Here is a 22,068-nt window from a genome sequence, read left to right on the forward strand (position 1 = left end):
CCAGTGACCCGGGGTTATTTAGAACCTTGGCAAATCACCTGGAAGAGGTCAAACAGGGAGGCTTGGCTGGATACAGCTGAGGGGAAGATGGAAAGCAACGGCAGACAGGCAGCACGCCTGAGAACTGTGCCTGTGCAGACGTGGAAGGAAATATGGCTTTAACTGCAGGGAAAAACAGACTAAATGGAAAGTTTTTTTTGTCGTTGTTGTTTTTTAATAGAGAGAGCCTGTGTACCATTCAATGGTGGTAGAAGTTAGCTGCAGATGCGGAGGAGGGGGGGGGCGGGTACAGGCTGGGCAGAAGTGAGAAAGCAACGTTCCCAAACAGGTGGTTGTGGCAGTGGTCCAAAGCTGGGTTTAGGAGGGCTGTTCCACGTCACTTATTTGTTTGCTTATTTTTGGCTGCACGGGGTCTCCATCTGGAGAAGGCAATGGCCCCTCACTCCAGTACTCTGGCCCGGAAAATCCCACGGACGGGTCTGCATTGCTGTGCTGATTTTCTCTACTTGCCCCTCTCCAGCCGTGGCGTTCAGGCTTCTCTCTGTGGTGGTTTCTCTCGTTGCGGAGCACAGGATCTAGAGTGGGCGGGCTTCAGTAGTTTGCGGGCACAGTAACTGTGGGACACAGGCTTCGTTGCCTCGAGGCATGTGGTATCTTCCTGGATCAGAGATCGAACCTGTGTCTCCTGCACTGGCAGGCAGATTCTTTACTACTAAGCCTCTAGGGAAGTCCGGGTTGTTACAACTTAACGAGGAAACGTCAGGAACTTTTTCCAGTAGATCTCAAGACGTGAAACTGAAATACTGAGTTCTGATGAAATGGCTTCTATTGCTTTTTAACAAATCTTTTCCTTTCAGATGCTAAGCAACCAAGCATTCCAAATCCCTGCTATTCAAAGCGTGGCCCTTGGACCAGCAGCATCAGCATTACCTGTGAGCTAGTTAGAAAGGCAGACTCTTGGGCCTCACTTCAGACATCTGTTAACCAGAATCAGTGTTTAAAAATGTTCTCAGAATTCCTGTATCCACTAAAATTTGAGAAACAGCACTCTAAATGACTTCCTATTAAAACTAAGAGTTGAGAACGGACTAAAGGATCAGAGCTGTAATCTACAGCAGATACATATACTTTAGGGACCATGCATTTTTGTCCAATGGTTCTTTCAGCTATAAAAGCTTTTTTATTTTTTTATTTTTTTTTAAATTTTTATTTTTACTTTATTTTATTTTACAATACTGTATCGGTTTTGCCATACATTGACATGAATCCACCACGGGTGTACATGCGTTCCCAAACATGAACCCCCCTCCCACCTCCCTCCCCATAACATCTCTCTGGGTCATCCCCGTGCACGAGCCCCAAGCATGCTGTATCCTGCCTCGGACATAGACTGGCGATTCGATTCTTACATGATAGTATACATGTTACAATGCCATTCTCCCAAATCATCCCACCCTCTCCCTCTCCCTCTGAGTCCAAAAGTCCGTTATACACATCTGTGTCTTTTTCGCTGTCTTGCATACAGGGTTGTCATTGCCATCTTTCTAAATTCCATATATATGTGTTAGTAGACTGTATTGGTGTTTTACTTTCTGGGTTACTTCACTCTGTATAATCGGCTCCAGTTTCATCCATCTCATCAGAACTGATTCAAACGTATTCTTTTTAATGGCTGAGTAATACTCCATTGTGTATATGTACCACAGCTTTCTTATCCATTCATCTGCTGATGGACATCTAGGTTGTTTCCATGTCCTGGCTATTACAAACAGTGCTGTGATGAACATTGGGGTACATGTGTCTCTTTCAATTCTGGTTTCCTCAGTGTGTATGCCCAGCAGTGGGATTGCTGGGTCATATGGCAGTTCTATTTGCAATTTTTTAAGGAATCTCCACACAGTTCTCCATAGTGGCTATACTAGTTTGCATTCCCACCAACAGTGTAAGAGGGTTCCCTTTTCTCCACACCCTCTCCAGCATTTATTTATAAAAGCTTTTTTAAAAGACACACTTGTTTTAGCTACAGAATCCCTATGAATTTCTATGAGAGACAAATAGGATAAGTAAAAAGCAAAATAACACAATACTTTTCAGCTTTGTGTTTTACTGTGTTGCCAGTACTATTTTTTAAGGTAACCATTTATTTAATTTATAATAGTGGATTTTTTGTTTTTTTACCACGTTGTGAGAGAGGTGGGATCCTAGCTTCCTGACCAGGGATTGAACTTGAGCAAGCTACAGTGGGAGTGCAGAGTCGTAACCACTGGGCCACCATGTAAGTCCAGTGTTTGTTTGTTTTTTTATAAACTCTAGTTTATTGAGTATCTGCTATATGCAGCGTCTTGGTTCTGGGATGGCAGTAATTAACAAGAAAAATTCCCTGCCCTTAGGATTTCATATCCATCCTTACTCAGCTCAGTTTTGTGGCCTGCTATTATAATACTTCTTGGCATACACCCTCCACTCTCTTGTCCCCTAACTTCACTGTATTCATTCAGTGTCTAATTATTCATTCATTTATTCATCTAGTCAATTAATATACAATGACTCATTATCCAATATGTGCCAAGCACTGTTTCAGGCACTTGGGACTCATCCGAAAAAGATCCTTGCTCTCCTGGAGCTCACATTTGAGATGGCCTGTGGTACATGGTCTGGAGGAGAGGTTGGTGAAGGAGAGATGGGCACCAGCAATGGGAACAAATAAACTACCCACCTTGCAATACCCTTTCTCCGGTTAAGTCCAGCTCACTGGTTTCTCTGCAGTTGAAGTTGGCTTAAGAAAAGCATACACGCAGACTGACAGGTCTCAGACCCCCAGTCACCGCCACTGACCTCAGTGGGGCCTTCTATCCTGCCAGGCAATCCCAACCCATGTTCCATCACCAGCACCATCTACTCTACCCCAGTCTTTGCTGATAACTCACCTAACATTTTCTATCTCTTTCTAAACCTCTAAAGTCTATAAAGTCCCCAAATGCTGGAGCATTCTTTCCCATGCGAATCTCATCATGAACATCTTTTTGTCATAATAGACTTCAATACATAGGCTCCCACTGCTTTAAAAATAAAGATTAAATGTCCTAATAGACACTGCTGCTGCTGCTGCTGCTAAGTCGCGTCAGTCGTGTCCGACTCTGTGCGACCCCATAGGCGGCAGCCCACCAGGCTCCCCTGTCCCTGGGATTCTCCAGGCAAGAACACTGGAGTGGGTTGCCATTTCCCTCTCCAATGCATGAAAGTGAAAAGTGAAAGTGAAGTCGCTCAGTCATGTCCCACTCTTCGCAACCGCATGGACTGCAGCCCACCAGGCTCCTCCATCCAAGGGATTTGCCAGGCAAGAGTACTGGAGTGGGGTGCCATTGCCTTCTTCACCCACATTCTATACCCTCCATTTCTAGCATACAAACCACAGCAGAAGTTGAATCCTGGCACATGTAGCTACTCTGTAAATGTTTTTAAATCAAAGTGTCTTAGATTTCCAATTTCTGCCATTGATTTCTTCTACTTGGGTTCATACCTCTATGTAAAATAATAGTCTATTGAAAGGATTATCTCAGTGTTGCTCCAGTAGAACTGAAATGGACAGTATTGAACCCTCGAAAACAGTGTTGGCTCCAACACCTACCTCTTAGAGGCTCTTGCCATTTTATCATCATTATCATAAATACTGACATAAGGCTCATTTTTTATCACAGCAGGAATAGAGTCGAGTACTTTGGTCTTTTGTTGGAAGTTCTACCCACTGGGTTTAACTTTTGATATCCTAAAACCACAAAATTTTAAATTAAGGCCCCTTGCTGCCCAACAGCGCCCAGGACACTTGCACCCAGGATTCCCACTCCTCCTGAGTCCTTTCTTGGTTCTTCTTTTCTGCAGATGGTCCCAACACGCCCAGCTTCCTTCCAGCCTCCTCCTTCGGGATACAGAAGAACTTCTGAGCGAGCCACAGCAGCAAAGCAATGCTGAACTCCCGATCTGACTAATCAAGAATAATTAGAACATTTATTTTCCATGATCCATTTTTCTATTATTGCAGCCTACTATCAGGGTAACTTTTTTAGCAGCTATTTCACACTCCCGGAGCCTATTTTAAGCTTGTGGTCAGTTATGACCCTCTCTGTTTCTCTCCCCACAGGAAGCACTGCCAAAGTATTTCCCCAAGCTCTGGCTTCCCTGGAGACCACCAGAGAGTCAGGGCTGTGAATCTCACCCGGTGGAACTGGGACTCCAATGATGACAGTGCCATGTGCGAGCTACCAGAAGCTCCTCTTCTAAAGAACAGTCTATTTATAAGCCCAGTCTTCTCAAAGGACCTGAGCTGACCAGGCTATTTACCTTTCCAGAAGCTCATTTTATCCACGACCTTCCCTTTCTCTGACCAAGTCCACACACACGCTATCTGCTTCCGACAATTAAATATCCACCGGATTAATTTTCTCTCCTCACTCTCAGGTTATGGGGGCTTGACTATTTTTTGTTTTTCAATAAGTGGGGAGATCAGGAAACCCAAACCCTCTTCACCAACCAGAGGCTCCGCCCTCTGCCCCGGGGTGGCCTGAAATCGACGCCAGAGAGGGAGCCGAGGGCAGAGCATAGGCTCCTCGCCTGCTGCGGGGCGGTGAAGGGTCACTCTAAGCACTGCTGCCGCTGGATGCGTCAGGTGGCTGCCGCTGGCTCCGCACCGGGTCTTCCTCCGCCCTCTCTCCGCAGATTGCTTCTCAAAAGGAGTTTGCAGCTGAAACTTCAGCATCGCAAGTCGGGGAAGCACCTCACACAGTAGGGTAAGGAGCTGGGGCCCCAGTCTCCAAATCTGGGGGGTGAATGACGGAGGGTGGAAGGGGGGTGTCTCTGTGTTCACGGTGGTAGTGATTTTATAGACAATTCACGGTGGTAGTGATTTTATAGACAACCGTCTCCCCTCCGTCACGTCCTCCAGTCCTGAAGCTGTGAGCCAGAAAACATTTTCTTGAAATCTAAGGAATATGATAGATGAGGAGGAAGTATAGTCATAGAAAGGCGTGAAAGCAAAGTGACTGATAATTACTAACACTCATTTTAAGTTTCTAATGCTAATGTAGGTTTTTCTTTTTCTGTGTTAGAGAGGAGGGAGGGGAAAATAAACCTCTGAGGTTTTGTTCATAAAGTTTAGAAGTTCATCTTCATTTTTATCAGGAACATCAGGAACATTTCGTATCTGATAAGTTTAGATAAAATATAATCTGTTGTGTTGAAATCAGTACCAACAAATCAGACAGCTCTTTGAATTCCCAGAGAGAGCCTATTGACAAAATGTCTCCTGCAAAAAAAGAACAGCTTTTAATTTAACTTTAAAACAAGTTTTTGTTCCAAGTGTGCGCCTGTGGCAATACTGATGTGTGTTTTATGCTAGAAATCATTTTGGAAGTGGAACAGTAAAACGGAAAACCCCCCTAAAGCTGGACTTGGCTTAAAATGGCAAGAGGCACAGGCCGGCTGTTTCTATTCCCGGAGTCAAGCTGCCGGGCGGACACACGCGGTGGCTGGAATGTGCTGGGGCCGGGCAGGCGCAGCTGCCGCCCCCTTCGCGAGAAGGCCCTCTGGGATCCCAGCTCGGGCTGGCAGGAGAGTGACAGTGGCACTTGGGCACACAAGGCTGCCCAGGCTGCACCGGGCAGAGGCCTCCCAGGAGGCGGGGTGGCGGGCGGAAGGAAAGAACACGCTCTTGCTTATGAAGCGACGGTTCCACTCTGCAATCGCTTCTAGGAGGTTTCACTTGCAATCTGTTTCAGGCCATGAGGGACGAGTGTGATCCCATCACGTGGGCTTGCCCCTCGTAAAAGAGGGTAGAATTACATTAGCATTTCTTGCAGCCTCACTTTGGTCCAGTGGTTCCGGATCTATTGGACTGGCCAAAAAGACGTTATGGAAAAACCCGAATGAACTTTTTGGTCAACCCAATATTTGGGGTTATGGACCTTTTTCTGAACCTGTGAAAGCTCTGGGCCCACTTAGAGAAAAATACACATGAACACACATGCAGAATCTGTTTTCATAATATTCCAGAAATTTTCATGCAATTCCTGGACTCCTGAAACCCAACCCAGAAAAGGGTTGCCTGATATAATTCAGGACAGCCAGGTGCCTTGAATTTCAGATACAAACCAGTTTTTAGTATAAGTTTGTCCCAAATATAGCATGGGATATACTTAAATTCTAAAAGATGATTAGTGGTTTTTCTGAAATTCAAATTCATCTAGAAATCTTCTATTTTTATTTGCTAAAGTTGGCAACTCAGACCCAGATGCATGATTCCAGGATGAAGAATCCCCCATCTCTGTTGGTCTATCCATAGTTAATCATGAGTTGATACTAGCGGCCTAAAAGGCCATACTGAAGGGGGGGTCAGGGAGAAGAAGTGACACAAACCAGACTTTCACAATTCCAGCAGCAAAAGCCAGCTGTTTATCTTACGCTCTGTAAAATTTTAGAACTGAAAGGTACATACCTCCTCATTTGACAGATGATTCCACTGAAATCTTAAAACCTTGAGTGTTTTGCCACAGATCATTCAGATGGTTACAGCAATATTAACACCAAAACCCAACTCTCAGTTCCGTGATGACCAGATCATGAGTCTTATAATCCAGATTTCCAACCTCGCTTCTCATAACCTTAACATACACACACCAAAGACTAGAAACAAGAAAGAGCTATTTTACTAAAATTTTCAACAAAATCAAGACCAAAAATCTTAGCACAGAGTCCTTACGTAGTGTGTGCAGGTTTAACAGAAGGTAGCTTTAGGTACAGAGTCTGTACACTTTATAGATAGACAGGCCTCTAGCTAAGTTGATCCATAAGAAATTGGCAATATTTGTCTTTAAGCAAAAGTTGATAACTTCATATTCAACCTAACACTTAAAAGGAAGTGTTTGATTCTCTGGTCAACAAATTCATGCAAGATCTCCTTGAACCTACTTTCTCTTTTGGCTTACCCAAACTACTAGAGTTTCATAGCTTTACTACCCCTAATAAGATAAAGAAACTCACAGGCTCTGACTGTCTAAACAAATCTGTCTCACATTGAGAAGGGCAGCTTCCGGGCTTCAGTTTGGAGGCAGAAAGAACCATTTCATGTTCTCCATATCCCCCTTTTAAAATTATAAACTTGAGTTCCACCTCATTCAATCTCTATCTGCTCATGCTGGAAGGAGCTAACCTTTTAACCTATGAAAGATTATAAGCTGCTCCGGATGTAAGGGTAACATAGGGGATCAGGATTCAATCTGGATTTGGATCTTTGCTCCACTACACATTATGTACCCAGCATGTGAACTTGGATATGTTTTTAAAATTCTCTCAGAATATTAATTTCTTCATTTGTAAAGTGAACATAATATCACCTGCCTTTTGGGAATTTTCATGATGCTTAAATTTATAAAAATAAAATCATGTATTTACCTAGGCACAGAACACAGTAGTCCTCAACGTTTGCTACTTCTATAAATATTATCAATATTTTAGGGAGAAATAAAGGCAATGGTTTCCATTGCATACAGAGTCTAGATTCTTGCTTGATGATTTACACTTAGGAGTTAATTATTCACATACTTAAAATTTTCAAAGACAAAAGATCATAGCAAATTTGACAGCTCATGTACCTGCCCACCCACTGATCACATGCTGAATACATGATCCTGTTGTCATAGAAATGACAGAAGTGCCAGAGCAGGGGTGGGCAGTGGGAGGAGAGTGTGGCCTTATGTTGCCTTTTGCCCACTTTCTAATGGGCAGCTCTTCTAGGGCACCTGGCAGGTTGCTCTGGGAGACAGTGGATGTAGCAGAGGGGGAAGGAGGCTGTGGGGTTCAAGACCAGAGAAGAATTCTCCGGGTTCCCTCCCCAGAATGGAAGCATGGCTCGGTTGGGAGCCTTCTGCAGCCTTCTGCACCCTGCACCTCTTATACTCAAAAAGGGAAGGGACAGAAGGGGACTGGCAGTGCCTCCAAATAGCTGCTCATCCCATTACACAACCTCAGCTGCCGGGGCTGGACCTGCTCTGTCCAGTGTGTCCTGCTATGGCAGGGCCACTCACGGTCCCAGAGTGCTGGAAAAGCTCTTCCATCCCAAGGGGATGCCTCATTAGAACCCCACAGTGGGAAGGGAGAATCCAGCCCTTTGTGCTTCAGAGAAAAACAGAGAAATAGTCTTGAAAGTGTCCCAGCTGCAGGCCGCTCAGCTAGGCTGACCATGCAGACCCCACGCAGACTGACTGTGACCCCAGTCAGAGCGCCCCCCCCCTGCCCCGCCGGGGTCTGGGACCCATGGTGACAGCTCCCAAGCTGGGGGGTTCCCTGAGCCACCGGCCACAAAGCACTCACTCATCAAAAAAACAGAAACGCCTTGAAAACAACAAGTAGGATGCTCATCCAACTTTGAGTTGATATAATAAGAATGGAGGCTTTCCAAACTGTTACTCAACACCTGGGTTATAGTCTGGATCATATAAGGACGTGTACAGGCAACTAACTCACTGGCATAACCTCTGCCTCTCCCTTGCAGCCACATTTTGGTATCATCTGTGGCCATCATTTGTGATCATTTACAATATGACCCAGGGGTGCATAATGAACATTTGTATAATTATAAAAACTCATACAAACACACACATATATATTAGCTTCCCTGGTAGCTCAGATGGTAAAGAATCTGCCTGTCAATGCAGTAGACGTGGGTTTGATCCCTGGATTGGGAAGATCTCCTGGAGAAGGAAATGGCTACCCACTCCAGTATTCTTAACTGGAGAATCCCATGGACAGAGGGGCCTGGCAAGCTCTGGTCCATGGGATCACAAAGAGTAGACACTCCTGAGCAACTAACTCTTTCACACATAATAAATGAAAAATCCAGGGAGGGTTCCGGTGCATTGTTTTGACTACGTGTTCACATATAACCTTGGGGCTGAGTAGTACATGTCTGTGGACATTGCGTTTTTTTCTAATCTCGCTCCCTAAGCCCACACCATCAGCCTAGCAACGCAGCACCACCACCAGATGAGTGAATAGCAGTGAATTAAACTGTTCCCCTTTCCTTCCATTCATGAACCAGGCTGCCTGCTTATAACTTCTTTCCTTTAAGGCTGCCTTTGCTTTTCATTTAAGTGTGATTGGTGTAGAACAATGCTGGGTGTGCTAGTCACGTGGCATGGTGAGAGTGTGTGTTTGTCCCTAGCATGTCATGTCAGAAAGGCCTCGGTGTGAGAGGCCCGGAGGGTCTTCCAAGACTTCCCAGGGCAGCTGCGGAGAACAGAGCCTCTGGGTCTTGCTCCCACATCAGGAGCGAGCTGGTCGAACCTGCAGCAGGGCCCGGAGCACCCAGCAGCCGCCCTACCGTTCTTACCCGAAACAGAGAAGGGCTGTGCCCAAGGCCCTGTCTCCCTGGGAGATGCCAGAGGAAAAGCATTCCCCAGGGTGTGGGAGGTGGTGGCCATCTCTGCGGCCAAGAGGACATCATCAGGACCTAGCCCAGCTTCCAAGGAGGGAGCCTGGGCCCCAGGCTCCTCAGAGGCGTCTGCAGTGTTGCTGAAGGAACACAGCCCCAGTTGAGTACACCTGGGCAGGTGCTGGGAGGTGCAGACCTAGAGAATAGAATGCAACGGCAGCTCTCGTAAAGAAAGGCTGGACGTATGAGCATATCTGGGGAAATACAACCACCAGGAAGGGGTCTGCAGGCTCTGATTTCAAAACTCTTAAACGGTCCCCTGCACCTAAGAGCTAAAGAAGCCTTTACAAAGTGCTTTTGAGGACTCTAAAAACCCTCTCTTATTTAAGATATATATACATATTTTAAATATATTAATTAAGAACATTAAGATTAAATAAATGAATGATGTTAAAATATTATTTGAATATTAACATATCATAATAATACTTTTAAAAATAGATGTTCCACGGTGGCAACTCTGTTAGAAATTTGTATGTGAGTCATAGGAGGAAACTGCTAAAAACAAAACAAAAACCATGCATATCTGGGAGAAACCATGCATACCCTGGGTCATCTATCAGACCAGCTGATGTCTCACCCAGTAGGGGCCTGGGGAAATGGGACAAAGGCAAGAGGATTCAGATAGAGGGCTGAGAGGTCTCCAAGGGAACGCCAAGGACAGCAGGAAGCGGGAAGGCCAGACTATGGGGGAAAGAGAAGGTGGCAACAGGAAGCAAGAGCAGGAAGCCGTGGCGGAAACGTGACGAAGTGCACTAGGACCTCGGTGTGTCCTCTCCTTCCTGGAGGTCTCTGTATCCTTCCCAGTCATGTACCAGCTTCTCAGGTTCAAACCCTTCCTGGTGCCCAGCGTCCTTTCTGTGTTGGTCTGGTGTTACCTGCCCACCTGTCTCCATCACTCCAGCCATCTCGGTCTGCACAGCCCTCTCTGCTTCCACAGGGGCACTTCCTCGGCTTTAAAGCCCTTGTTCCCCCTCACCCACCCCCATACCTACTTCTCTTAAGAAGCTTTCAGTACTAGAACCAGCAAGATTCTTGTTATTTGCAAACTTTCCCATCCTAACTCCACCACAACAAAACAATTCCTTTCATCGTGAATTCCAAAGTCCAGGCTCATCGATTCAACCTGTTCCATATAATCCGCGTTTTTGTTTGTTTGTTTTGGGGTTTTTTGTTTTGTTTTGCTTGTTTTTTGGTTTATTTGTTTGTTTTTTTTTTTTTGGCCGCAGTATGCAGTATATGAGATCTTAGTTCCCCAACCAGGGATGGAAGCAGTGCCCCCGCAACAGAAGTGGGTAGTCTTAACCAAGGGGTCCCCAGGGAAGTTACCCATATATCCGTTCTCTTGTTTACATAATCTGTGTCCCAAGTTTCCTAAGCTTCCAGGGTCACCCTTATGCATAGCAACGTAAAAATAACCTGTTCTTCAGCCTATGTCATTGCATGAATTCCAGTTCTCTCCCTGGCATTTTCAAAGACCCTTTAGAAATGTCTATGTTCCAGAAATCTTCTCCTAATCCCCTGATTACCTCTCCATAGTGCGGCTGCTTTCTCTGATGGGCTTCCCCTCAAAGCTTTAACAGGTCACGTCCTTTATTCCTCTAAACACAAATAACAGGGGTTGTTTGTTTTAATGGCAACAATTGAAATTTTTTGAACACTGACCTTTTGCAAGACACTCTATTGAGTGCTGTACAGATGCTTCCTCACTAAGCTTTCATGGACCACTCTACAGGCAAGCACCATTGCTATCTTTCCTTTAGAGGTAAGTCCGTGCAGACTCTGAGAGGTTAGTCATCTATGAAAAGTCACACCTCAGATAAGTGGGCAAGCTGGTATTTACATCATATTTTCATTATCATTCAGTTTGAAATACGATCCAATCTCCCTTGTGATTTCTTTGACTCATGGATTATTTAGAAGCGTATTATTTGATTTCCCTGATGTCCTCCAAAACAAAGACTGCTGAGTAGTGATAAGCCCTGCATCTACACGAGTGAGAAACTGCCCGTAGGGATTCCTCCAGGAAAAACAGACAGGGCTTCTTGCAAAGACACATGCGCGCTCCCAGTGGCAGGAACTGCTGTTTGTAATTTTTGTAGGTACTCTGCTGCGCTTCCCGACTCTCTTGCGGGCATTTCGTACTTGCCCTCGTTTGTCTATTTAACATGAATCGCATACTGTATTGCTCCCTCACTCCCAGCACAGTGCCGCCCACACCCGGATAACTGCTTGCTGAAACAAAATTTTTAAAATTTTCCCCAGAAAAATCCAATAAAGGGTCACTCACCACATAAGTCAAACGCATTTGAAGACTAAAACGATGGTGGGTTGAAAGTCGATTTCACAGGTAAGGATGCGTGTGGCTTTGCTCACAAGGAAGAATGAGGAAGGGCAAACGTGCTCCAGTCTTGCAAACAAATACAAATGTGAGCAGGACGATTAGAGCTTAATGAGGAAGACGAAAGGCCCGGCAAAGAGACAGACGTCCTGTTTCTTCCCTACTTGCTTCTCTCCTTCCACATGGAAAAGAACAAGAACAAACACAATAGAAAGGTTATAGAGTTCTTAAAACAGCTATTCCAGTAGTAATTAAATTGAAAACATTCAAGGGGGCCTCAAAGCTAAGTGTCACCCCTCAGTGAGACTTAAAATACACACACACACACCACCCTTCAAAAATGATAAAATACCTAAACACCTAAATGCCCATCAACACGAGAATAATTAAACAAATTTTATATATCCTTGCTGTGGGCGTCTCTGCAGCTATTAGGGAGAATGAGATAAATTTATGTACGTGCTGTTATGGAAAGATGTACATGAGTACATCCAAGTGAAGAAAGCAAATTGCTGAATAATATAGCACAAACTTGTTTCGGGCTTCCCCGGGTGGTACTGGTGGTAAAGAACCCGCCTGCCAATGCAGGAGACGTAAGAGACTCGGGTTTGATTCCTAGGTCAGGGAGATCCCCTAATGAGGGCATGGCCAGCCACTCCAGGATTCTTGCCTGGAGAATCCCATGGACAGAGGAGCCTGGCAGGCCGCAGTCCACAGAGTTGCACAGAGGTGAGATAAGTTGTCTCACAGTGGTATGCTGGAGCTTCTAAGAACCAATTTATATTTTCAGGAATTTAGCAAACTGGTTGCTGACAGCTTAAAACCAACCACAAGTGTATTTATATCAAGTAAATTGTTGTTTAGTTGCTCAGCCGTATCCAACTGTTTGCAACCCCATGGACTGTAGCCTGCCAGGCTCCTCTGTCCCTGAAATTTCCCATGCAAGAACACTGGAGTGGGTTGCCATTTCCTCCTCCAGGGGATCTTTCTGACCCAGAGATCGAGCCCACATCTCTTGCATTTCTTGCATTGGCATGTGGATTCTTTGCCACTGAGCCACAGGGAAGCCCTGAAAGATCTATGGATATCTATACGCATAACCATGCACAGTCTGGAATGATATACAACAAGCTGCTAACTGTTGGATTACACATACTGATTTTATTATTTTTGGTGAGAAACTTGAGTTTTTTCTTTTTAAATTAATTTAATCGGAGTATAGTTGCTTCACAATGTGTCCGTTTCTACCATACAGCAAAGTGAGTCAGCCATACACATACATATATCCCTTTGAGACTTCCTGCCCATCCAGTCACCACAGCGCTTTAAGTAGAGTCCCCTGTGCTATACACTATGTTCTCATTGGTTATCTATTTTATATATAGTATCAATGGTATATATGTGTCCATTCCAATCTCCCAATCCCTCCCAACCAGCCCTTCTCCCCTTGGTGTCCATGTATTTCTTCATCTGTGTTTCTATCTCTGCTTTGCAAATAAGATCATCGATACCATTTTTCTAGATTCCACATATATGCATTAATATGCAATGTCTTTCTCTTTCTGACACATCACTCTGTATAATACTCTCTAGGTCCATCCACATGATTTTGACATTTTAAAAATGAAAAAAAAAAAAGGATGGACCTACAGAGTATGATCCTAAGTAAAGCAAGAATAAAAGCTAATATCATATGATATTGCTTATATGTAGAATCTAAAAAAATGCAAATGAACTAATTTATAAAACAGAAATAGACCCACAGACAGAAAACAAACTACCGTTACCCAAAGGAGAAATGGGGTGGGGTGGGGAAGGGGTAAGTTAGAAGTCTGGTCAAGTCTGGATAAGTCAGGAGCAGCACACACGCTGCCGCTGCTGCCGCTGCTGCTGAGGCGCGTCAGTCGTGCCCGACTCTGTACGACCCCATAGACGGCAGCCCACCAGGCTCCCCCGTCCCTGGGATTCTCCAGGCAAGAACACTGGAGTGGATTGCCATTTCCTTCTCCAATGCATGAAAGTGAAAAGTGAAAGGGAAGTCGCTCAGTCATGTCCAACTCTTCGCGACCCCATGGACTGCAGCCTACCAGACTCCTCTGTCCATGGGATTTTCCAGGCAAGAGTGCTGGAGTGGGGTGCCATCGCCTTCTCCGACACACACACTCCTATATGTGAAATAGGTAACCGACAAGGACCTACTGCATAACTCAGGGCACTGTACTCGGTATTTTGTAATAACCTATAAGGGGAAAGAACTGGAAAAAGAATAGATACATTCTGAACCACTGTGCTGTACACCTCAAACCAACATGACATTGTAAATTTATTATACTTCAATAAAAAATTTTAAATGCCATTAATTTCGCAAGAAAGTGGATGCCACCATGGCGTAGATAAAACCCATTTAAAAAGCCAGGTTTAGCATGTTCTGATGGCTGTGCCCAATATTTTGAGAAGGGCTAAACTAATTTAATCTGTGATACTTTAAGAGCTATGTATTTATTTGGTAAACTCAATATATTTCAAGTCTACATTCAATATTAGAGCTGTTCACAGCTCTAAATATACAGCTAAACCCACACTCCCTGTAGGTTTAGAAGTTGGTTCAAATATTTATGATATTAATAGTATGAAATGGTTACGGTCCTTTGTACATCAGCATCCATATAAACATATTTCTAAGAGACATATTAGTAGATTTAGAACTTTAGTGTCTAAGCATAATTTTTTTTCGGATTTTCATAGCTTGCTAAATTATTATTCAAAAATCTGTACCAATTATCCTCCTACCAACAATGTATGGAGAGTACCACACCAACATCTGATATTCTTTGTATTTTAAGATATTTTAACCATTTGATAAGCAAAATTTGACCACAAAAAATAAAAAGGCACTCTGGATTTCAGTTGGCAGTTCCCTGATTATTGTTAGTTTAGCTTTTTTAAAAAATATTAACTCTGTATTTTATTTTCTGTGAACAACCTGGTTACCTAGTCATAGTCTTCACCCATTTTCTAGCTGGGTTACATTTTACTTCTTTTTTTTTTGTTATTGTTTATATAACATTTTTATTGATGGTCCTTAGGAACCACTCGCTATTACAAAGATTCCTTTGTTAACCTTTTACTTCTTAATTGTAGGAGCTCTTTAAATACCATGTTAGGGGATTCCCTGATTGCCTAGTGGTTAGGACTTGGTGCTTTCACTGCTGGGGCCTAGGTTTGATCTCTGATCAGGGAACTAAGATCCTACAAGTTGTGAGGTGTGGCCAAAAAGTAAAAATAAATAAAAATAAACACCGTATTAACTTTAACCTTTTATCTGATGAACTATGGACTGAGGTTCATGACATTGTACAGGAGACAGGGATCAAGACCATCCCCATGGAAAAGAAATGCAAAAAAGCAAAATGACTGTCTGGGGAGGCCTTACAAATAGCTGTGAAAAGAAGAGAAGCGAAAAGCAAAGGAGAAAAGGAAAGATATAAGCATCTCAATGCAGAGTTCCAAAGAATAGCAAGAAGAGATAAGAAAGCCTTCCTCAGTGATCAATGCAAAGAAATAGAGGAAAAGAACAGAATGGGAAAGACTAGAGATCTCTTCAAGAAAATTAGAGATGTCAAGGGAACATTTCATGCAAAGATGGGCTCGATAAAGGACAGAAATGGTATGGACCTAACAGAAGCAGAAGATATTAAGAAGAGGTGGCAAGAATACACAGAAGAACTGTACAAAAAAGATCTTCACGACCAAGATAATCACGATCGTATGATCACTCACCTAGAGCCAGACATCCTGGAATGTGAAGTCAAGTGGGCCTTAGAAAGCATCACTTATAAACAAAGCTAGTGGAGGTGATGGCATTCCAGTTGAGCTAGTTCAAATCCTGAAAGATGATGCTGTGAAAGTGCTGCACTCAATATGCCAGCAAATTTGGAAAACTCAGCAGTGGCCACAGGACTGGAGAAGGTCAGCTTTCATTCCAGTCCCAAAGAAAGGCAATGCCAAAGAATGCTCAAACTACCACACAATTGCACCCATCTCACATGCTAGTAAAGTAATGCTCAAAATTCTCCAAGCCAGGCTTCAGCAATATGTGAACCGTGAACTTCCAGATGTTCAAGCTGGTTTTAGAAAAGGCAGAGGAACCAGAGATCAAATTGACAACATCTGCTGGATCATCAAAAAAGCAAGAGAGTTCCAGAAAAACATCTATTTCTGCTTTATTGACTATGCCAAAGCCTTTGACTGTGTGGATCACAATAAACTGTGGAAAATTCTGAAAGAGATGGGAATACCAGACCACCTGACCTGCCTCTTGAGAAACCTATATGTAGGTCAGGAAGCAACAGTTAGAACTGGACATGGAACAACAGACTGGTTCCAAATAGGAAAAGGAGTACATCAAGGCTGTATATTGTCACCCTGCTTATTTAACTTCTATGCAGAGTACATCATGAGAAAGCCTGGGCTGGAGGAAGCACAAGCTGGAATCAAGATTGCTGGGAGAAATATCAATAACCTCAGATATGCAGATGATACCACCTTTATGGCAGAAAACGAAGAGGAACTTAAAAGCCTCTTGATGAAAGTGAAAGAGGAGAGTGAAAAAGTTGGCTTAAAGCCTAACATTCAGAAAACGAAGATCATGGCATCCAGTCCCATCACTTCATGGGAAATAGATGGGGAAACAGTGGAAACAGTGTCAGACTTTATTTATTTGGGCTCCAAAATCACTGCAGATGGTGATTGCAGCCATGAAATTAAAAGATGCTTACTCCTTGGAAGAAAAGTTATGAGCAACCTAGATAGCATATTCAAAAGCAGAGACATTACTTTGCCAACAAAGGTCCGTCTAGTCAAGGCTATGGTTTTTCCAGTGGTCATGTATGGATGTGAGAGTTGGACTGTGAAGAAAGTTGAGCGCTGAAGAATTGATGCTTTTGAAGTGTGGTGTTGGAGAAGACTCTTGAGAGTCCCTTGGACTGCAAGGAGATCCAACCAGTCCATTCTAAAGGAGATCAGCCCTGGGTTTTCTTTGGAAGGAATGTTGCTAAAGCTGAAACTCCAGTACTTTGGCCATCTCATGCGAAGAGTTGACGCATTGGAGAAGACTCTGATGCTAGGAGGGATTGGGGCAGGAGGAGAAGGGGACAACAGAGGATGAGATGGCTGGATGGCATCACTGCCTCAATGGATGTGATTTTGAGTGAACTCCGGGAGTTGGTGATGGACAGGGAGGCCTGGAGTGCTGCGATTCATGGGGTTGCAAAGAATCGGACCCGACTGAGCAACTGAACTGAACTGAACTGAACTGAACGTTTTATCTGTCAAAAATGTTACAAATATTTGTTTTCACAGTCTGTTGCTTGTCTTTTAAATAGTTGGTGTTGTTTTATAGATATAAGTTTTCACTTTTTTAAATATTCGGAGCTCAGTCTTTCCCTGTATGCTTCTGGATTTTATGTTATGCTTAAGCATCTTTCTGATGCTGAGATTTTTTTTCACTACTTTGTTCTAGTTCTTGTAAGTAAGTTTGTGTGTGTGTATGCACCCTTTAGATATTTAATTCAACTGGAAATTATTTTAGTGACTATGCAGAGTAGGAAGTGCTTGAACATCATTACAAGTTCTTATCCAGTGATTATTACCCATGTGTATTCTCATATATATTCAGACATCTACATTTAACATGAATTCCTGAGTTTTTAGTATTATAGTATTTCACTGAGAAAAACTTCAGAGTAGTTATAATTTGGGCTTCCCTGGTGGCCCCCTGGGTTGGGAAGATCCCCTGGAGGAGGCCATGGCAACCCACTCCAGGATTCTTGCCTGGAGAATCCCCATGGACAAAGGAGCCTGGCGGGCTACAGGCCATGGGATCACAGAGTCAGACACGACTGAGCAACGAAGCGCAGTTATAATTTACTTCTTCCTGAGTGCAAACTCCGTCCTAGAAATGATGTTTAACTTATTCCATAATTATTGGACAGCTAGATCAGAGAATATTTGGTCATTTCTGCTGTATAAAATTTGTCCATATAGCTACTGAGAGGTCTCATTTGATAACATAAATCTTTCTAGCATTGTCTGCAATGATTGATGCTTAAGTCAACTGTCAATAAGATGTGGGTCTAGTTCAATGTCTTTAAATGTTTTTTTGAGAAAATCTACATTGTGCCATTAAAAAACTACTATCTTACAAAAAAAAAATTGAGAAAAGTTTCTCAGGGTGGTATTTCGAAGTCCAAAGCACAATTAAAATCATGTCTTTTTTTTTCCTAGCAAGTTCTTGCCTGTGACAGTGTGTTTGCCAGCATGGCCCCCAAAAAGAAGACTGTCAGGAAGAACAAAGCTGACGTCAATGAGATGACCATCATTGTGGAAGACAGTCCCCTCAACAAGCTCAACGCTCTGAATGGGCTCCTGGAAGGAGGCAATGGCCTTAGCTGCATTTCTTCTGAACTGACAGATGCTTCTTATGGCCCCAACCTCTTGGAAGGTTTGAGTAAAATGAGGCAGGAGGGCTTCCTTTGCGACTTAGTCATCAGCACCAAAACCAAATCCTTTGACGTTCACAAGTCAGTGATGGCTTCATGCAGTGAGTACTTTTACAACATCCTAAAAAAAGACCCCTCAACCCAAAGGGTGGATCTCAATGACATCGCACCGCTGGGCCTGGCCACGGTCATTGCATATGCCTACACCGGAAAGCTCACTCTCTCCCTGTACACCATAGGAAGCATTATTTCTGCTGCTGTTTATCTTCAGATCCACACCCTTGTCAAGATGTGCAGTGATTTTCTGATACAAGAGATGAGCGTTGAGAATTGCATGTACGTTGCTAACATTGCCGAAACATACTCCCTGAGAAACGCAAAGGCAGCCGCCCAGAAATTTATCCGGGATAACTTCCTTGAATTTGCAGAAACAGATCATTTTATGAAACTTACCTTTGAGCAAATTAATGAACTTCTTATAGATGACGATTTACAGTTGCCTTCTGAAATAGTAGCATTCCAGATTGCAATGAAATGGTTAGAATTTGACCAAAAGAGAGTGAAATACGCTGCCGATCTCTTGAGCAATATTCGCTTTGGTACCATCTCTGCACAAGACCTGGTCAATTATGTTCAGTCAGTACCGAGAATGATGCAGGATGCTGACTGTCACAAGCTTCTTGTAGATGCTATGAACTACCACCTACTTCCCTATCATCAGAACACGTTACAGTCTAGACGCACGAGAATCCGAGGGGGTTGTCGTGTGCTTGTCACTGTGGGGGGCCGTCCAGGCCTTACAGAGAAGTCCCTTAGTAGAGACGTCTTGTATAGAGACCCTGAAATTGGATGGAGCAAGCTCACAGAGATGCCAGCCAAGAGTTTTAATCAGTGTGTGGCTGTGATGGATGGATTTCTTTATGTGGCCGGTGGGGAAGACCAGAATGATGCAAGAAATCAAGCCAAGCATGCAGTCAGCAATTTCTGCAGGTACTGACTCTTTTATTAGAAATAGAAATGGTTCACTATAATGAGGGAATTGCCCTGACATAGAAGGAAGCTAATCATGTCTGTTAGCTTAGGTTACTGGCTCAGTAAATCAATAATAATAATAACACCACAATATACATATATAAAACTTTACATTTTATAGAGTGCACTCACATATATTCTGCACTAGAAATTTCTAAATATGCCAGTGAAGCAAGCCAGGAAGAGTCTGATGATTCTGATTTTACATGTGAGAAATCTGACACCCAGAGAAGTGATACTGCTAGTAAGTGGAATTCACATGTTCTTATTTCTAGTCAGGGTGCTCTTCATGATACCCTGCTTTTTTGAAAGAAACTGGGTGCAAAGTAAGAAAGATTAAAAGGATGCAAAATTTCTTTTAAGTGGATTGTTACTGATCCTGTCAGATTCATAACTGGCAACTAGGTTGAGATTATTAAAAATGTGAGAGCTAATTAATTTTAATTAATTTAAAACATTTCTTTAAAGACTAAATACCATCAATATCTTTGATGCATGTAGAGAGCAAAAGCATAACGAATCCTGCAGAAAGTGAAATTTACATGCATGTTATTTTTGTATATTTATAATAAAAAATGAAACCTACATATACAAGAAATGTTCAGAAAGCAGTGCTTCTATTGTGGTAGTGGTTCAAAGCCAAACATAACTAATGAACAAGAGTTGAAACTTCATCTAGTAAATCATAAAAAATATTCTTTACTATTTTATTATATGCACGTGTCATTTAAATTAAACAATTAATGATTTTTAGCCTTGATAGCCATGATTAAGTCTTGACTTGGAGGTGAAATGAGACAAACATGAATGAACATCAAACAGAGTTCTGTGTTTACAATACTTGGAACTACAGAAATAGGAAAGTATTAGTTTCCTATGGGTGCTTCTTTTCCTCCAGCTGATAACTATTGGTACTCGGCCTTTTGCGGTATTGACTTCAATGCTGATGGTATAATAATTGTAACGTTGAACGCTGAAAAAAAGAGTATACCTACACTAAAAAAAAAATCGGACCTATTATTAATAATAAGTGCTAGAAATTAGAGAAGCATCCAAAGTTTAGCTTTGTTGATGCGCTGAGACCTGAGTTCTACTGTTCTCATTCTAAACAGACGATAGAGGACTTAGTGACTAGCTTTACGGTGCCAATGGCCAGGAGAGGTGTGTGAACAAGAAGGGATTTGTGAAAAAAGGAGAAACAAACCCAGTTAGTCAACCCCTACCTTGATTAAGCTGTGAGGATGAGCCAGGCGGGCTGGTGTCTGAGGATACTCGGAACTGGCTTTCATGCCGCCGCGTTTCCTTTCCCCTTCTCTCATTCCACACATTCCGGCTCCACCCCCTCCACGCGGGCATCCCCTAAATCCTGCCGGAGGATGGATATTTGAATACGGAGGAAAGGGGGTCGGAGGTCGTCTCAGCGGGGCGGTTGTGGCTGGTTTACACGCGGGAGGAGCGGGAGTCACGGTCGCCGGCCCTGGCCTTCCCAAGGACCACACTTTGCTGCTGGATCAGAGAGGATCAGCAGCCTCCATCCCGGGAAGGAGTTGCTCTGGGTCCCCGGGCTCCTCGCACGGACGGGCTGGTGATCTCCCCCTTACCCACCCCCAGCCCACACGCCCCTCCCCCGGTACCTCCCACCAGGCTGTCACGCTCGCTCTGCCATTTCCAGATACGACCCCCGCTTCAACACGTGGATCCACCTGGCCAACATGACCCAGAGGCGCACGCACTTCAGCCTGAGCGTGTTCGACGGGCTCCTGTACGCAGTGGGCGGCCGCAACGCCGAGGGCAGCCTGGCCTCGCTCGAGTGCTACGTGCCCTCGGCCAACCAGTGGCTGCCCAAGGCGCCCTTGGAGGTGGCGCGCTGCTGCCACGCCAGCGCGGTGGCCGAGGGCCGCGTGCTGGTGACCGGCGGCTACATCGGCGGCGCCTACTCGCGCTCCGTGTGCGCCTACGACCCGGCGCGCGACACGTGGCAGGAGCGGCCGGCGCTGGGCACGCCGCGCGGCTGGCACTGCGCGGTGGCGCTGGGCGAGCGCGTGTTCGTGATGGGCGGCAGCCAGCTGGGGCCGCGCGGCGAGCGCGTGGACGTGCTGACCGTGGAGAGCTTCTGCCCGGCCTCGGGCCAGTGGAGCTACGCCGCGCCGCTGCCGGTGGGCGTGAGCACGGCGGGCGCCTCGGTGCTGCACGGCCGCGCCTACCTGCTGGGCGGCTGGAACGAGGGCGAGAGGAAGTACAAGAAGTGCATCCAGTGCTTCAACCCCGAGCTCAACGAGTGGACGGAGGACGACGAGCTGCCCGAGGCCACCGTGGGCGTTTCGTGCTGCGCCCTGGCCATGCCCAACCCCGTGACCCGGGAGTCGCGCGCCAGCTCGGTGTCCTCGGTGCCGGTCAGCATCTGAGCCCGGGGAGCCCCGGGGAGAGCGAGCGGCCGGCGCGGCGAAGCGTGAGCTGGGGGAGAGGAAAGGAAAATATCTAACATTTACTACGAGGCAGTCTTTTCAGATCCATCGAGGCACCCGTCTTGGGGGTTTGCAGTTGCTGGTGGGGCATCATCAACCTCTCTGTCGATTTTTTTTTTTTTTTCCTTAAGCAAAAGACAGGGCCAGAGCCAAAAGAGACAAGAAGCCGTTGATTTCAGCGGCCACTGGGTGGCAGGCAGGACTCGCGGTGCGCGCTTCATCGCCGCATCCTTTTTAAACTAGAGCGGT

At 44.6% G+C, this 22,068-nt stretch overlaps 1 protein-coding gene across 1 annotated transcript; it reads left to right on the forward strand.

Annotated features, from left to right (window-relative positions):
- Positions 1-4,721: 4,721 nt before the first annotated feature.
- Positions 4,722-21,759, forward strand: KLHL31 (kelch like family member 31). Its single transcript, XM_068961099.1, has 3 exons — positions 4,722-4,784; positions 18,108-19,312; positions 21,027-21,759. The coding sequence occupies exons 2-3, from the start codon at positions 18,141-18,143 to the stop codon at positions 21,757-21,759; spliced, it is 1,905 nt and encodes a 634-aa protein (XP_068817200.1). The 5' UTR covers positions 4,722-4,784; positions 18,108-18,140.
- The last annotated feature ends 309 nt before the right edge of the window (positions 21,760-22,068 follow it).

This window comes from Capricornis sumatraensis, chromosome 22 (genome assembly GCF_032405125.1).
Source record: "Capricornis sumatraensis isolate serow.1 chromosome 22, serow.2, whole genome shotgun sequence".
In the NCBI taxonomy this organism is placed as follows: domain Eukaryota; kingdom Metazoa; phylum Chordata; class Mammalia; order Artiodactyla; family Bovidae; genus Capricornis; species Capricornis sumatraensis.

What these genes read in the sequence shown, in the direction of transcription:
- KLHL31 (XM_068961099.1), top strand. Translation starts at nt 18,141, where the DNA reads ATGGCCCCCAAAAAGAAGACTGTCAGGAAGAACAAAGCTGACGTCAAT. An exon ending in GCAGTCAGCAATTTCTGCAG is followed by an intron (nt 19,313 to 21,026) that starts GTACTGACTCTT and finishes TGCCATTTCCAG; the next exon opens with ATACGACCCCCGCTTCAACA.